At 37.1% G+C, this 18,674-nt stretch overlaps 1 protein-coding gene across 2 annotated transcripts in view; it reads right to left on the bottom strand.

Annotated features, from left to right (window-relative positions):
* HAO1 (hydroxyacid oxidase 1) overlaps positions 1-16,076 on the bottom strand; it is a 47,702-nt gene extending 31,626 nt beyond the window's left edge. For both annotated transcript variants that reach the window (XM_007422767.3, XM_025163086.2), the window contains exons 1-2: positions 15,930-16,076; positions 4,758-4,909 (exon numbers count right to left, since the gene is read on the bottom strand). In XM_007422767.3, coding sequence (XP_007422829.2) covers positions 4,758-4,909; positions 15,930-16,066 — 289 coding nt within the window. In that variant the 5' untranslated portion in view covers positions 16,067-16,076. The remainder of the gene's footprint in view (positions 1-4,757; positions 4,910-15,929) is intronic.
* Positions 16,077-18,674: the final 2,598 nt, after the last annotated feature.

Below are 18,674 nucleotides of genomic sequence, written 5' to 3'. Positions count from 1 at the left end.
GAAGGCTCTAATGCTGGGAAAGGTGGAGGGCAAGAGAAGACGAGGATGACGAGCTGCAAGGTGGATGGACTCAGTTATGGTGGTGATGAGTGCACCATTGGGAGACGTGAAAGAACAGGTTAGGGATAGATCATCATGGAGAAAATCTGTCTGTGATAGAATTGACAATGACTTGACGGCATGTAATCAATCAATCAATCAATCAATCAATCCTCTAAGAATTTATACTAAGGGTACACTCATCAATGTGTATGATGCAGCTCAGTGTTAAACTGTACTTTGAGGGACATCCCTTTGCATGTAAAACAGAGCAACCTCACGCATATTTGTCGAGAAATAAAACTGCCATATTTAGGACTGCAATCTTATATGACTTCATTTCAAAATAGGGGAAGCCAGCCCTATTGTATTTGTGGTCCCTCTCACTTGAAGCCCTGAATTTGTTGGCTGGGTCATCACAGGTGAGCGTGTGAGATTCTAGGCATCCAAGGCTTGAATGTCATTATTCCCCCCACCCTCCGTGGTTGTTCTCATTATACTGTAGCTTACACCTCTGTCTTCCTCCTATGGTCTTGACATGGATTGCCTGATTATATACCATTACCTCTTTAAGGGCAGAGAATGGGGTGTTTTCAATAATCAATCATCCAGCCAAACATTTTACTTGGAAGAAACAGCCATTAATTGGAGCAATGAACAAACAGCTACACATCCTACAGCAACTATGCTATTCATGTTAATATATTAGGGTTGGAATTTCATTTAACAGCACCCAGATGTCCTATTTTACAGCTTTAACGTGTATTTGATCGCTCAGTTCAAATAATCCCTTTTTTTTTCAGTAAGATAATAGCAAAATGCTGTATGAAAATGAACATGTCACAATATCATGGGTTTCCATTAGAATAATTATGTGACAAAAAACCACTAATAGGACAGACTATCATTTATCTGAAGTTCAATAGATCAACAAGTAAAGTTTTGCAAGTTAAAATTAAATCTCAAAGTCATTTTGCCAACAAGCAAAAAGTTGAGCAATTCTGAAGGGCCCAGAACAGCACTAGTTAAGCCAATCACACTGATAGCTGATATGAAGTCTAATAAATACAATAAACAAAATTATCATTGACCATTGATTTAGTTGAAAATAGTGTCACATTAATATACAGCTTTGGCAGTATGTGCGTTCACACAAGTGACACCATTTATCTCCTCTTAAATTTGAAGGAAAGGGACACTCATAATAATGAGAGACTTCTCAGAAAGAGCTTTAATTAAAATGGCAACCCATCCATTTAAGACCAAATTAATTGCAATAGAGAGATGTCTTAGTATCAAATCATATATAACAAAACAAAGGTACCACCTTCTTCACATAATGGAGTTATTTATCAGATTGAATCTGTTTGTGAAATTAATTTAAACTGTTTACAAACACAAAATTATCTCCATAGGATAAGTTCAGTCTGCTCTACTCTCCATCTTTTCTTGCACATACTAAAAGGCATCGCACAAATCCCGCACCCAACCAAAGACCAAAGAAACACCTTTTTTTTTCTAAAAAAGTAAATATCGCTCTCAGACTCCTATTTTGCCCACTGTTGACCAACCCTGTCATCACAACACCAGTTTTCCTTGCCATTTTTTATCATCATATCTTCCCTTTAGTTGGTAAGCTGTAACTTTGAAATGAAAAATTGCATGCTGTTCAAGATCAGTTTTGACTGGAGCAGTGTATAAGCCTTGTAAAACAGACAAAGACACTTGTCACCTTTCCTTTTCTGGCTGGTAGCCCAGGCGAGGGAATATTCTGCCCAGCTAGTGCTATCAGTTGCATAATAACCACATTGTGCTTTTATGTCTCTGTGCATTCTTTGTTCACACTTGCAGGCTGATTGGGAAAAACATGCCCAGCAAATGCAGGAACAAAAGGACCACTTCCAGGGATGCAGTATACAGGTAGTCCTTGCTTAATGGCCACAACTGGGACCAGCAATTCCATCGCTAAGTGACACAGATGTTGAGCAAGACATCACATGACTGCAACAGACTTACAACCTCACTTCCGCTGCAGCTGTTAAGTGAATCGCCATGGTCGTTAAGTGATATGTCATGTGACCGCAACTTGCAATTTTACTGTTGGCTTCTCCATTGTCTCTGCTTGTCAGAAGCCAGCTGTGAAGTGCAAAAATGATGATTACATGACTGCGGTGTCAATGCCCACCGGTTGCAAAGCGCCCAAATCTCAATCACGTGCTGTGGGGATGCTGCAACAGTCATAAATGTGAGGACCAGTCATATAGTTACTTTTTCAGCACCATCGTAACTTTGAATGGTTGCTAAACAGGGCAGTCATTAAGCAAGAATTACCTGTATACACATTAGATTTAGGGTCTGCAGTTCAGCTAAACAATTTTGTTATTCTAAAGTGAATCATTAGCTCCAACAACCTACATGGCCAAGGTAAAATTATTTTTAAAAATATGTACACACATTGTGTATGAATCATATCCCTAGTAATATCCTAGCAGTGGTAGAGGAAAGCAGTAGGTCAATTAATGTTTGGTAGATGAACTGAGGAAATGGTAGGGCAAAGGCTGTTCTGTGCCCAAAACATGCAAATATGGCTGAAAACAGTGGCCAGGTTGTGTGATACACAGTATCTTGCAAGCCATTTAACAGGCTTTGACACAGGAAAACCAGGTTTTAGACTTAGTGAACTCTTCATCAGGGGATAAAACCCTCACTAGGAGTTCAAAGCAAATAGATTGCCATGTCTTATTGAAGCAATGGAGCTGTTTGAGAGGATTCCTGTTACAGAAATCTCAACTAGGCACTGGAGAGCGTGACTGCTAGTAAAGGAACAGTCTGAGATCCCTATTAATACATGAACCTTTTGAACTAAACATTATTTTATATGCAGGGGTTTACACACTGCTCCAGTCCAGCAAGACTCTGAGTGGCTTCCGTTCCTCATTTTCAATAAAAGGCTTAAAAACACAACAACAGCATAACAAAATGAAACAATACTACAAAATAATAACAACAAAGAAGCAGCTACAGCCTCCAAGAAGCAAACATCCATCCACAGCCCAGGAGGGGAGCTTCTAATGTGAGCAGATCCCCACCAGGGCTTTTTAGCGGTTGGTGGCTAGGAATCCACCAGCCATGGGTGCACTCCGTGAAGATAATTAGAACTGCATTAGAAATAGGAGCCTCTCTTGTTGCCTGAAGAATTCAGTTCAAAAAATTTGATGACATGGAGGCAGTGCATTGAACAGGGAAGATAAAGAATTCAACCTTCAACATCATCTCAGGGAGAATCCTGGCTAATAAATTAGGACATACCTGCAAATATCCAGACAGTCCATAGATGGCAGCAAAAATATGCAAAAAACTTGACTCTTTTTTTGCAGCCCAAGTAAGGTAGCCCTAATTAAATACACTGAAGAAATACAACACCCTGAAGGCAAGAAGACACTGGCATATTAAACTTGAGAAATCATGGTTAGTTTTGGATCAACTGATTTCTCTCGGAAAATATTCCAGGATTAGCCTATTATTTTTTCCATTATAGTTGTTAAATTAGTAAATTTGCACATACTCTAACGTGTTAGCTGCATAGCTGATGACTTCATAGTCAGGCAGACAATTGCATGCATCAGCAGATTCTCAAGAACAATTTAATTTTCTCAGTGAAATATAATCAGATGCACTAAGATAGAGAAATCTGTTGTTCAGTCTGCCTTAGCCACTAATCCACACTAATCAAATACATTATGTACTTTGATTATTCCTATAAACGTTTGATCAGAGACTCATAGTAAACGAGGTGCTAACATAGTGTTCACGTGCAGAAGCAATTCTACTTCTCCTCCATTAAAAGGTCTAGTAAACATTTGAAAACTAGTCAAGATCTCAACATTGGCTAAGTAAAACCCATTCTACATTCAACCCAAGTGCCATAACATTAGACTGCCAAACCCCTTTCCCAAATGAAAGATTTCATATATTTTTCTTCAGAATGAATCATTCTTATCTTTATTGTGCAGTGTAAATCTATATGTTTAATAAGACGAATACTCTGTATAATTGAAAAACAAACCAAGGAAAAAAGACTTTTCTCCAGCATGCTATTTTATCTTAAATACACAGAGGAGTACTAGAAAAAATATATGTGATGGAAAGTCATAGAATAAAATAGCTTAGTTCCCATCATAGTGTAATAGAAGGTATACATTTACTAAAATGTCCCAGAAGAAACATAAATGGAACACTTTTTTTCTGGACACCATACACATTTATCCCAAAGTGAATGTTATTATGGATAACAATTTTCAACTGGTGTTTTCAGGACCTGCTTCCTCAGTCTACTTTGTTACTACATATAGTATCTATTTCCAGAAAAGTGACCCTACTGGGGGGCAAACAGAGCCTCACTTCTGCCTCACCTCTAGTTTAGCACATTAATACTGGTTCTAAACCTAAAAAAAGTTGTAAGAGCATTTCCTGATTAGTTGGCTCTAAATACACCATCTCTATAACTTTATTTGCCATGTGGCCGTAATACTTTGCTTGGAAATAAAACAAAGGATATGAATTTGTTGTTCCCGATGCAAAATATTGATTACAGGCAAAACCGACTGGAGAAAATAAGTCTTCCTTAATTTGAAAGAAGAAGACACTTCTGTGTTCTTCATTTAACACGACTGTCTCCCCTGCTGAATTTCTTTAGAAGAAATTTCCATAGAACCTACCTCTAGCAGTTGCAATTTCCCCATCTGTGTGAGCCATGCACTGCATGGCTGTTGCAGCAACGCATATTGGCATACTGAGTCTCTCGCCCAAGATACAAGTTGACAGGTCCAGGGTTGACACATTTTTCAACATCCGGGGATATAGTTTTAATCTGCATGGATGGAAAAGTTCTGATATTAAATAATTCACAGTAAGAGTTTACTTAGAACCCAAGATTTGTGATGCAGACACAATAAATTGCTGTCCCCAATATTAACAAAAAGCAAGTTTTTATTGCTTTTAATTAATAACAAAAAAAGAAAAAGAAAACCACAATGATAATAATGATGGAGATACAGTACATTGTCAAGGAAGAAAAAAATATTTACAAAAAAATGAAAGAAGTACGACAAAAAACCCATAGTATATGTCATTATAACAGTAAAGAGTTACAATTCTATATATACTTATCTAATGCAAATATTATTCAAGTATGTATATATTTCTAATACATTTATATGACTATCATTTTTTTTAACCTAATGTATTTTGGATAAATTAGTCCCCTATTTCATTATACTTGTCCATACAAAGTCTACATCTATAGTCAGTCTGCTCATAACCGGAGAATCCATTTGCAGTTTCCAGTTGTCAAATTCCATGTATTAGGTATGTATTTCAAGAGAATATTAACCTTTGAAAATTTTAGCTTTTGTTGCACAGTCACATTTATATAGTCCACTACTTTCTCCCCAAACCTTGTAAGCATAGGACATTGTAAAAACATGTGTTTTAAAGAAGCATTGTCCTTACTACATCTCCAGCAAAATGCTGTCTTAGACCATCCTTTTCTATGCAAACATAATGGAGTCCAATAAATTCTAAATATTTTTGTTGTTGTTGTATAAGTCATAGTTTAAGGTCCAGTGACACTCTTGCTATAGAAGTTAAGACATTCTTCCATTGTCTGGGCAGTATAGGAGTCTCTAATTCTTTATTCCATTCATCTCTTAGCATCTGCATATTAGATTGATTTATTGATAACAAATATCTATAAAAATGAATAAGTGGGGTTTTTTTTAGTTTTAAAGGATTGAACAAGTTGTTCTAGTATCTCAGGTGTTTCAGAAGCTGAAAATGCTGCTGATCCAAACAATGCAATTAACAGATGTTACAACTGTAAATATTGCCAATGAGTTACATCTGATAGATGATATTTATCTCTTAACACAGCATGTGTTAAAAATTCATCTTCACCATCTATTAATTGGTCCAAAGTCAATATCCCCGCTTCCATCCAATTTTTCCATAGCACCATCTTTTTCCCAATTTTTAATATTGGGGTTTCCCCATAAAGTCAATTTAGCATGGGAAAAAGAATCAAATCCTTTTTTATTAGATATTCCATTCCATAGCTTTCTAACTGACATAATTGTTTCCAGAGATGCTAGAGTTCTGTTGTATTTAGATCCTAGTATTCTCCATCCAACCAAAGGTGCTATATATGTATATTCCAATGTTGCCCAGATTGGAAAATTAACACCAATTGTTGGCTTCCAGTATTTAATACTTGACAATTGCTAAGCTTGATGATATAGCTCCAGATTCAGAAAACCAAATCCTCCCTCATTAACTGGTAATTGCATTTGCTGTAAAGATATTCTTGGAATCGAAGAACCTGTAATGGAAGGCATGGGCGGGGAGGATACCGGAATGGAAGATCAAGGCTATCAGGAAGGAGGGAGTGCATTCCTGGAGAGGGCACAGGGCAAGCGCTTTCTCAGCCCACAACAAGACCGTGAGGAGAAGAAGAGGCTTAGGATGGCCCCTCCCTAGACTTTCATGGGGTATTGTGATGGAATGGACTTATGAAGGCCAGGCTCAGGGAGATAAGTGTGTTCTTAGCCCCCAACAGGAGCGTGGGAAGTTCAAGAAGATGAGGCTGGCACCTCCCTAAGGAGTTCACGGTGTTGTGGCTGGCTGGCTTGGGAACTAGGGTTCTGTCTGGGGAGATTGATGTCAGGTTCAGCCCAAAGAACTCCAAGAGACAATGCACATACAGTTCTGTTGTGTTTATTAGCTTCAATCTCCAGACAGAAATCTCCCCAGACTGAACCCTAGTTCCCAAGCCAGCCAGCCACAACACCGTGAATTCCTTAGTGAGGTGCCAGCCTCATCTTCTTGAACTTCCCACGCTCCTGTTGGGGGCTAAGAACATGCTTATCTCTCTGAGCCTGGCCTTCATAAGTCCATTCCATCACAGGTATATCCACTAGTTGCTTTAGCATAGATTTAGTCTGGTGAGATTCTGTCTTTAGGGTGTAAGCAAATAAAGGAACTATACTGGACTGCACTGCCTCATCGTTGTTCTTGGGCTGGGCCTGACAGAACCCCATAAAAATGTTCTAAACAATTTATTTTCTAAAAATTTTTTCCAGATATTTGAATAGGAATTCCTCTCAGAATATAAATTAATCTGGGAATAATATTCATTTGAGAGCATTCACCTTTCCCCAAATGACTCCCATCTTTCCATATCTGAAGAAACCTCTTTATATATTGTATTTATAATACATGTTACTAACTGAGTTATATCTTTTGGTATCCACATACCAAAATACCACATATTTAATGGATTCAGTACAAACACAGAACTGATGTTCCTTAAATGGATGGGTAACCAAATGTTCACCTATTGGTATCAACTCCAATTTGGACCAGTGAATAGAATATTGTGCTATTTTACTAAAGGCATCTAACATTTGCATCAACACTAGAATAGTAGTGTGAGGTTTAGAAATGAACAGAATAATGTCATCTACAAATAAAACCAATTTATGTTCAACTGAATTCTATACTGCTCCATAAATCTCCCCATGTTCTCTAATAACATGAGCCAAGTGTTCCACGCAAATATCAAAAAACAAGGGTGAAAGTGGACATCCTTGTCTGGTTCCTCTAAATAATGGGAAAGTAGCACAAAGAATACAGTACAATTAACTTTTACTTTAGATGTGGGCGACTCATATAATATCTTGATCCATTTTATGAATTCCAAAGGAAATCCGAATCTATTTAGTAGGGCAAACATGTACTGTTTATGTATTTTGTCAAAGGCTTTTTCAGCATCTAATGATAAAATTACAAACTCTGAACAAAAGAAAAATTAACTATAAGCTTAAGAACTTAAACAGTTTAAACTAAACAGCAAAAACTAATAAGATTTTGATCTAAGAAATTTGTAAATGGATTAAGGGTCCGGTTAAATTTGGAATATTGACTTTTACTATAAGATTTTGGAATTAACTATAAAAATAAATAGCTTCTAATGGGAACCAGATTTATTTTGGCTAACTTAGGTTAGTGTATGTCATAACAAAGATAAGCAACTTTATAATTTTAGAAACTGGACACTAGAGGGGATGAAAAATTCTAAGTAGCAGGGAAAAAAATACAAGCCTGCTTTTGGTGTTGGTTAGTACAGGGACTTACAAAATGACAAAACATCATAACATTGGAAATCTTATGGAGATCTTTGAAGAATGGAGCCAGAAATTAGTAGCTACAATATCAACATTGTCAGTAATGATGCCTGACTCTATGGACAGACTATGTCCAAAAGATGTTAATGAGGGAATGACAGAGGTGGAACAAATTTTATCTGATAAGATAGATAAAGTACAGAATGTGGAACTACAAATGACAGGCCAAGAGAATGATTTGGAAAAGGACGTCTTACTGAATATAAATAAGAAACTGGCTGAAGTTTTAAAAATTAAGAGGGAAATATAAATGATAAACCAAGAGAATGACGTGGAAAATGTTTTTTTTTTAAACTGGATCTACAAAAGAGGCTTGTTAAAGCCTTGAAGAAATCTGTGTGATGGGATAAAGAAGATCTGAAGAGAAATCAAACCCTATGTTAGTATTGGATTGAATTAAAAATTCAATTTATATTCTTTCCTTTTACTTCTAACAATCTTAAAGTTGGTTTATTTGATCAAGGTTAAAATAAGACTTTTTTTGCGGGGGCGGGGGGAATGTCCTGGCAACACTTTATGGACTTTTTGCTGACACTAGGATTGAAAAGTTGATGTTTTATGGATTTGCCTGTAAATAAGGAATGGGATATGGGATGAAGAGATATCTGTTTGTAACCTGATAGGGGTGAGGAGTTACTAAATTTGTTTATACTTGTAACGAAGGTTGAAATCACTTCTTTATAAATTTCTTTTCTTTTTCTTTATTATATTCTTTCTTTTTTCTTTCTTCTTTTTTTTCTTGCCCTTGTTATTCTTTCCATTCTCTTTCCTTTCTTTAAGTTTAGGTCGTATTAGTTTTTACTATTGGAATCAAAATCCTTAATAAAAATTATATATATATAAACAGGAAGAAGAAGCATGGTTCTCCAGTATACCATCCAAGTACCAATTACAATCCAAAAACTGTGGCGTCCTTGATGCTCTCTAAGCTTGGTTGTTTGCTTGTAGACATTTCATTACTCAACTAGGTAATATCATCAGTGCTAGGGAGTGCGGTGTTTGCTCCTTATTTATATACAGTAGCCTGCCCTGCCAGTGTTGGTGGGGGTGTGATTTTCTCCTTGGTAGTTCTTTGATTAGGGGGTATAGTTTTCTGCTTGATTGTTTGACTGCTTGGTTTTTTGTCTCCTTGGTAGTTTCTTGATTAGGATATTGTTTTCTGCTCTATTGCTTGTCTGGTGTTAATCCCTGCTTATCTGAGTGTTGGCTGCTGAAGAGGATGTGTTCTGGTCTTTTTGTTTCCTTCTTAGCGTTTTTATTGTCTCTTTTGAATGGTGTATTAATGTGGTTTATCTCTATGTGTCTATTGATGGCTGATTTGTCTGAATGCCAAGCTTCCAGGAATTCTCTAACATTTTTGGATTTAATCTGATCTAGGATGCTCACAGTTTCCCCGTTGAAACTATGATTGAGTCTGCCCATGTAATGTGCAATTAAGGAGTTTTCATTGTGTCTTCTGGCTGCTAATTGGTGTTCTTTGATATGCTTTTCTTTGATATGCTTTTCTAGTCTTCTGCCTGTCTGTCCTACATAGTGGTTGTTACAGTCCTTACATTGTATATTATAGATGACTCCTGTTTTTTTCTTCTTAGGCTACTGGGTCTTTTGGTTTACTTACAATGCTTTGGAGGACTTTAGTTGGTTTTTGCGCTACGCTGATGCCCTGTGGTTGTAATAGTCTGTTGGGTGTTTCTGGGATGTTTCTGATGCATGGAAGTGTTATCCTTTTTATAGCTTGTGTTGGTTGTGCTGTGATGGGTTGAGTGGTCAGGCACTTTTTGATAAAGTTGCGTGGGTATTCACTTTGTTGGAAGATGTTATATAGGCAGCCTGTTTCCTTTTTCTGTTCTGATTGGCTGCAGTGCATTTGTGCTTGTCTGAATAATCTTCTTACACAGCTCCTCTTGTGGAACGTTGGGCTGTTACTTTGGTAATGGAGCACTTGGTTAGTGTGGGTTGTTTTTCAATAGACTTGTGTTTCTCATTTGCCATCATTTCCTCTGCTGATGAGGATATCCAGGAAGAGTAGTATGTTGTTGCTTTCTTCTTCCCTTGTGACACCATACTCACTAGCACTAATGATGTTACTTAGTCGGGTAATGAAACATCTGCAAGCAGACAACCAAGCTCAGAGAGCACCAAGGACTCCACAGTTCAACCCTGAGCTATATGTACTCTCTTCTAGTGGTACAATCCAGAAAGTTGTGCACCCTTTTTCTCACCTCCATGGAAGACATGAAAATGGAATGCAACCAGGAGATGCTATCTAGGCAACCACATGAGTTCCAGCAGCTGACTTAGGTCATGCAGAAAATCCTTTCAGATCCAAGATATCTTTGGCACTTCCCAGAATAAAGACAATCATATTGAAAAATATAAGTATTCAGACAGCTGGCCTAGTCCTGATACCCCCATAGCATCTATTAATATTTGTATTTGTTTTAGTTTGCTTTAAAGCATTACATTCTGCCCTCCTAGTGCTGGCTTCTCTCTGTATCCAAGTTTTAATGGTGCAGTGGTGAAGACACCGGGCTAGAAACTGGGAGACCGTGAGTTCTAGTCCTGCCTTAGGCACAAAGCCAGCTGGGTGACCTTGGGCCAGTCACTCTCTTTCAGCCCCAGGAAGCAGGCAATGGCAAATCACTTCCAAAATCTTTCCAAGAAAACTGCAAGGACCAGTTCACCAGGAGTCAACACTGACTTGAAGGCGCACACACACAAGTACAATATATTATATCAAAGCACTAGAATTTAAGTAATTGACCTCTATCACTGTGAGCCAACCACCACTAATATCTCTGTTTCCCAGAGGTAATCATTCTACTTGACAGAGAAACTATATCTTTTTTACCTACTAATTCCTTATTATATGTTTTCAGCACCCACCATCACCACCATCATCTCCCACATTTCAACAAATTTTGGTGGCACTCAGCTTCAGGAAGCAATAACATGCTTAGTGAGATCAACTTTGTCTTTGGTCTTGCTTTTTGTCAGTGAAGAGCATCTTATTTTCTAAAGGCCTTTAGAAAGTCAAAGATATAATCTATCAGAACTGATTATCTGCAGTCTGATCATTTCCTCTCACTCCTAATTTAACATGCTGAAATAAGATATTTTAAATTGATTTCCTTATATGTCAAAATGCCATCAGCACCATGACCTTGTTAAAAATAAAATCAATTTTCTAATAAGTAAGCTGGCTGAATGAAACCTTGAAACCTGTCAAAAATAGAAGATGGCATCCTGTTTTACTTCTACAACACTACTTTGGAAATCCTGATCATCTCACATCTCTTGTTTAGGAAACTTCAAAACACTATATAATTAAGCTTAAAAAATACTTATATTGAGCAAACTCCAATGTATTTTGTTTTTGTTGTTAGAGATAATTTGCAGTTGTAAGGAAAGGTTAATCCCAGCTTGGCTGAACACTTGATTTTCAAAACCTATGCAAGCTTTTCCCTGCACTTTTAAAAGATTCAGTTATTTTATTCTAATACTTCTTCCCTCCTTCTTAACACTTTTAGAATTGTAGACATTGCTTGGTTGCAAAAGGCATAGAAGTAATAATCCAATAATACATTATGCTTTTAATCTTTCTGTCTAAACTGAAAGATAAACATAATTACAAGTAAGCTTTTTCTCTGTAATATGCACCCAGCTGCAACTTTTATACTTTTTTTTCTACAGCATTATGTTGAAATTGAATGGAAAATCACAACCTGTTGATGTCCCCAAATCTGGTAATCTTAGTAAAGTCTTTCTTTATGGTAATCATTAAGAAATCCTATATTCCATTAACTGAAGCTAAGTTGTATGATATTTGTATACTGAAGAATCTCCTCCATTTGTACCCTTTCTCTGAATCAGGAAGGAAAAGTGTTCATTATCCTTTTCTTCTTTTTGTCCAGTATCTTAAAACAGTAAAGATAAAATCTCCCTCAAGTCAAATTCAATTCCTGATAACTTCATGGACACAGAATTACAGAATGGAAAGTTTAGGAGGGACTTGGAGATCATTTAATTTGACTCATTGCCCAGTTCAGAAATCTGCATCCCTGACAGATGGTCATTCAGTTTTTGTTTAAATATTGCCAACAAGGTAAAACCAAACACCTCCCAAGACAATCTTGCTCCTTGTGGAATAGCTCTCACCATTAGGATTTTTTTCCTGATGTCCAACTGAAATCTGCTCACTTTCTGCACATTCTTTCTTGTCTTCTTTTGGGGAACAAATCTCCTTAGTTATTATACTCATCTTCCATTTCCTATACATGTCTCTTTTAACTCTTGGGTTAATCAAAAGCTCCCAGGGCATCAAAGTGGTTTCTCTCTCATTGGTACAGGCTATGGTTGTACTTCCAGTGTCTTATTTTTGAAAAGTCCCAAACCCTCCTGAGCTGTCTTTGGCCTGAGGATTTCTATCTGAGATCCTGCCTAATATTTCTCTAAGTTTGTTCAAACTGGTTGTCCTGAAATCTAATGTGCACGCACAACTATCCTCTAGTTACTTTTTCTGTAGAATCCTGATAATGATAATGAGGTTCATTCAAGATAATGAGGTTACTTCTTTCTAAAGTTCCCACTACCCAACGAGCTTTCCTTCATTGGTTAGAATCAGATCTAGGGGAATCAATACATTGTTTGTTTAATTTCTTCAGAAACAATACAGAAATGGTTTGTCCTTGCCTTTTTGGGGGGGATTTCTTTTTGACTTCCCAGCCTAGTGTACAGTGCTTGAATTTTCTATGCTCTCCCATCCAAGTATTAGCCAGGTCTAACCTTGTTTGTTTTCCAAGTTCAGCTAAGATTGGCTGGGTGCCTATATAACTGGGCAAAAGTTAGCTTAGCATTTAAGCATGAGAGCATGCCTAAAGTTTTGCTTTGACTAGTGCTGGTTGGCTTTAAATATGATTGCTGAAAAACAATCATCAAGGTTAGTCCACTTTGAAAAAAATTTTGGAAGGCAATAGCAGACATTCCATACCATTACTTACATGGAAAAATTACATGAATGCATATCAGCTATTCTTCTTGAAGAGGATGGACTGATTTGGATACAAGAATTCTTCTCATTTGATTATTGCTACTTATCCCTTATGGAGATGCTCTTAAACTACAAAACTAGATGGCAGAGAACGTTATATCATTTTGGGGGGGGGGGTCCTATTAAATAGGCCATATTGACATGGTCTTTTAATAAATTATCCTGGCTTCCAATTTAAGATCCAAAAGAAAACTATATTTTTTCCTCCACAGCCTAAAATATCTTTATGTCCCACCCTCAATTGTTACTACTTTAGTGCAAACATAAGATAGCACCTCTTAAATGTCAATCAGAATCTTCCCAAATTTGTTCCCTTTAAGTAGGAAAAAATTAATTCCTTACAGTTTTTAAACACTTTTAGAATGATCCCGCTATCTGCAGTATTTGAAAGCTAGCTGTTCTGATTAGTCATATTAATCATAATATGAATTCATTAGAAAGCTGTCTAATAATGCTCATATTAATAGCGTTGTAATACATTTTTTAAATTTAGGTTCATCTATCTGTCCCATTGATATCACGGACTATCTATTCCTTCTGAGGCCAAGATATGACTCTATTGCAGATTCCCAAGAACAATTAAGAATAAACTATGCGTAACAGCTGTCAACAACCATCAGTCGAGATTTCAGAAACACCACAAAACACCAGAAGGATTCAAGTGAACAAGTTATTGAATATCACATTATTTTTCCCAGTTACAGGTGAACTGCAAGTGACCCTTGACCTTTTTAAGACTTTTCAAGAAGCAAGACTAATTATTGGTATGCAATACTTCAACAGAGAGAATAAAGGAAAGCTCTCATATTCTGTATCCAGCTCATTTCATTTAAGACAAAATTAATAATGTTATGAAACTGTTTAATTACATACATAATCCATGCCTCTCAGCATCTTTGTTTCTCTTAATTAACTTAAAACGTAATTACTGATCTTTATGTGTGAAAGGGATATAAAGAAACACAGAAGCAAGATGCATTAATTATGCCAATAGGCCTATCTCATTTCTGGTAATAGATGATTTAGTATCTCATTCATACTATTTTATGAAATGTAAGATGAATATTACAGTGCAGCTACTATTATTTTGGCCCATTTAATCCTTCGTAGAGCTTTTAATTAAATGAAGGTCAAGAAATGCCATCCCAGTACAGTTCTTATAGATATTCTGGGCAGTGTTTGAAGAGGGCATCATCAGCTAAGATTGTATAAGCACTGTGACTCTCCCAACTTCAACCTAATCACTGAAATGTGAATGAAAGCAAATAATAAGCTGAAATTCTGTGCTTATTTCTAAGGAACTTGCACAGAACTACTTAACTACCAGTATTTTTTTTCAAAGAACTGAAATAGGGGCTGAATTTTCTGGTGGAGCATTTACTATTGTTGACATGAATGGTTACCATCAGTCAGAAGAGACCTCTTTGGAAGAGGTGGTTCAGAAGGCCTTGCCATCTATATATGACCTGAAGACAGTCAAGACTGGGGAGGAAAGTTCCAACAAAATTTATCTCGGATCTGAGCCAGAGTACTCCTGCCACTCTGTGACCACTGGATCTACATTTGCAGATTCAGCATGGCAGCATCTGCCTTCAGAATAAGGCTAATGAAAAGCAAAGTTCTTTTTAAGCCTCAGATGGTATATGTCTCTTTCCACATGCATGTTGACATTCTAAAATCTCCAGAAACTGTTAGAAAGGTGGGATTTAGCTTGCGAACGTGGTTGATTCTTCAACAAGGTTCATCTTTCTGCATCTAGCTGGGCACTTTGCAACTGAAAGGGCATGGGAGTCCTCGTTCTAATGTGGCTCTCAACTCTGTTTAAACATGATTGCTGAAAAACAAGAGTTTACCCCCATTTTGAAACAGAAAACATGACATTTGGCTAAATTAGCCATCACAGTAAGTAAAACACTTCCCTCAAACCCAACATCATGGACGTATTATATGACTTCACCCACCTTCAAATTTTCCTTGGTCATCCTTGTTTTACCAGTAAATTTATCTTCCATTACACTTTCCTGTTTTATCAGGAACACAAAAATAAATATTCTATAATTTCTCAATCCCCCACCATTTGGAAAAAATGGTGTTATGTCAGCCACTTTCCAATCCTCTAGTCCAGTGATCTTAGACAGATTTTAGATATCTTTGCTCCTAAATTAGTAATTGTACCTTTGATTTAAGAATTGGATAGTTATCAGAGGTTTATGATTAGCTGACTTTCAGATTGCAAAGTATATTTGCTATGCAAGCATTCAAACAGGCATTAAGTTATTTTGGTAGATATAAGGGCAACATATCAGTCATAGGGCTGCTTTCAGAGCACAACACAATATTTTGCTCAAAGGCTCTTCCATTTCCAGAGTAACGACTTGCAAAAATGTAATATTTCATACAAAAATTAAATTCTGTTTCATGGCATCCTCTGACCTACCAGAGTTGAAAGAAGCAGATGAATGTTCATTCAAACTGTACATGGCCAATTTGCTTTTAGTATAACTTAGTCCCATCATGAATGCACTTCAAATACTGTAATGTTTTTCATTTCTACTTTAATTAAATTACAACTTATTAAATACATTTGAATTTTTAATTACCTTGAAAATGCAGCTACATTTTCAGCTAATGTCTGTTGATCATCAGCCCCAGACTTATAGTAATCATACACAGATTTTTGGAGAAATTTCTTAGCATAGCGTTCAAAATCAGCAATGCAAATTGGTCTTCCAGACATGGTGTAGATTACTGTTTTGTTCTTAAACCATTTAGATCTGCTAGTTTGCAGCTTGTTAATCATTAAACTAAAGCAAAGTTCAGAAACCTTTTTTTAAGTAACCCAAATAATAAATTGGCATTTCTGGACTATTATTTTGGACTTTGACATTCACTAAACTAAGATGTGCCTGCTATGTATCAGAAAAAGGAACAAGAAGCAAAGTAATATATCTATATAGTTAACATTCAGTACTGTACACTGGCATAGTCCAAACTTGTCTAGAATTGGAAAGACAAATTATTGCAGCCCAATCCAACTTCATGTCATCTCTTTATTCATGTAATTTATCCATGTTTCTATCTAGGACTCAAAGTGTCATTTTAAAAAAAGAAAAATAGAACAGTAACAACCAAGTAAATTATAATACAGATTCCTTAATATAAACTAATACAGGCAGCAACAGTTCTATAGCTATAAACTACAACTAAAGTTTCTTCTACAGTGTGCTCCAATGTAAAAATGTAAGACCCGTCATTAGATATCATTTTACCTTTTTGCAGTCCTCCACCTCCCCTTATAGCTACCCCAAAACTTCACTGGAGGTCAGTCTTCTTTTAATAAGTATTTTTTTGCCCAGCCTTCTTTCTGACTGGCACACTATTAAAATCTTCGTTGCACTGCATCATTTGTTTTTCTAGTGAGAACATTGTCAAAGCATCAAACCGGTCCTGATTCATTGTGTCTCTTTTCCTCTTCCAAGTGGAAAAGCACATTCCTGCTTCTGAGGTTGTCATTGGAGTAGTTATAACACTATTTAAAAGTTTTGATTGATCCTGGAAATTTGTCCAGCTATTCATTTGGGAAATATTTTAGCAATGCCATAGAAACGGTAGCCCTTCAAAACTCTATTTTTTAATACAGAGTATCCATTCAGAAGAAATATTTCTTTGGCTAAGACACGTGATACTGCATCACTGAATGTCTAAATTAGGGGGGAAATGCTTTATTTTTCAAAATAATCACTTTGCACGAGTTTTGCACTCACAAAGCTATACTGGTACATATAGACTATACAATGACAATATTGCATGCCACACGCTCCTGTGTTTTATTTACATTCCTTAGTAAGATGATACCACCGGGCACTTCATACAGTAACTATGGCACTCAGTCAGCTGTTTAGCAGAGGTGCTCCAGATTAGAGTTGGGGATGCTGCCCATCAGCTGATGGGCAGCAATGGGGGCAACCCAGAGAAGCTTGAAGTCAGGGTCTCAGGGGTTCAGGGCACCTGGGTGCCAGGGGTGAGTGGCAAGGATCTGCATGCCAGATCAGAAGCAATTCATAGGAACTAGTTGGCTGACTGGGAAGAGCGAGCAGGTTGTTAGTTTAGGACTGGATAATGCCTGTGTGGTTTCTCCTGGCTCTTTGATGAGCAGGTGGCAGTCACGGTTAGAAGGGCCTTTGCAGAACTTTGTACTGTGCGCCAGTTGCGCCCATTCCTGGACCGAGGAGCCTTACTCACAGTCACTCATGCCCTGGCCACCTCCCAGTTGGACTATTGTAGTGCACTCTACATGGGACTGCCCTTGAAAAGTATCCAGAAACTTCAGCTAGTGAGGAATGTGGTGGTGTGGGCAATTGTTTCTTGTAGGACACGTTACACTTCTGCTCCATGAGCTGCACTGATTACCACTCTGTTTCTGAGTTCAATTCAAGGTGCTGGTGTTGACCTTTAAAGCCTTTCATGGCATGGGACTGGGTTATTTGAGGGACCGCCTCTCCCCAATTTCATTTGCCTGTCTCAGTAGATCTAGCAGAATGGGTACGCTGCGGGTTCCATCATCCAGGGAGCTGTGTTTGGCGGGCCCTAGGCAGTGGGCCTTTTCTGCATTGTGGAACCTTTTCCCCCCAAAGATGAGATCAACCTCATCACTTCTAAGTTTTTGAAGGTCCCTCAAAACCTGATTATGTCAGCAGGCCTGGGGAACCCAGGGGACAGGTTATTTTTTTTATTAACATCCCTTTGCCTATTCTTTTTCTTTTCTGTTCTGTTTTTATACTTTTTAATGTTTTTAATAATTAAGTCACTTTTGTGAGGTGGACAGCCATATAAATTTGATTAACAAATAAATAACCTCATGTCAATAACAGCTGCAAAAGATAATTGCTTTTCTGCTCTAATAGTGTCTGCAGATTGCCAACCAGCGGCCATGTTTAAAGTAGCCCAGTGGCTTTTCGTCTGCAGTTGCCTGCTTCAATGAAAACTACTGCTTGTTCATGGTCCCATATAAAAATCATCACTCCAATCATAGTTGGAAATTAAGTTTAGCAGATATTTTTATTAATAAGGTTCTGCTGAAATTTGTAAGTGAAAGTGCTTCTATAGCAGAAAAGAGGCAGTATGAAGAATGTTCAGTTGCTTATGGATTTGGCTGTAAGAGGTTACTGGGACATATCTTAAAATCAACAGAACCTACAGGATTTTAAATTTCATCTGGTAACTTCTCAGAGAAAGAGAGACTATAAACACCTTAAATAAATAAACATTAAGCGGACACAGAAATATATAATAAATAAAGTTTATAGTTAATAAAGCAGCAGCATTTTAATATAAATGTTTTGCAT

Source organism: Python bivittatus, unplaced genomic scaffold, assembly GCF_059951505.1.
Source record: "Python bivittatus isolate LINGU-HERP-01145 unplaced genomic scaffold, Pbiv_v1 ctg000020_np1212, whole genome shotgun sequence".
Taxonomy (NCBI): domain Eukaryota; kingdom Metazoa; phylum Chordata; class Lepidosauria; order Squamata; family Pythonidae; genus Python; species Python bivittatus.
This window is presented reverse-complemented; position numbering and strand designations above follow the sequence as displayed.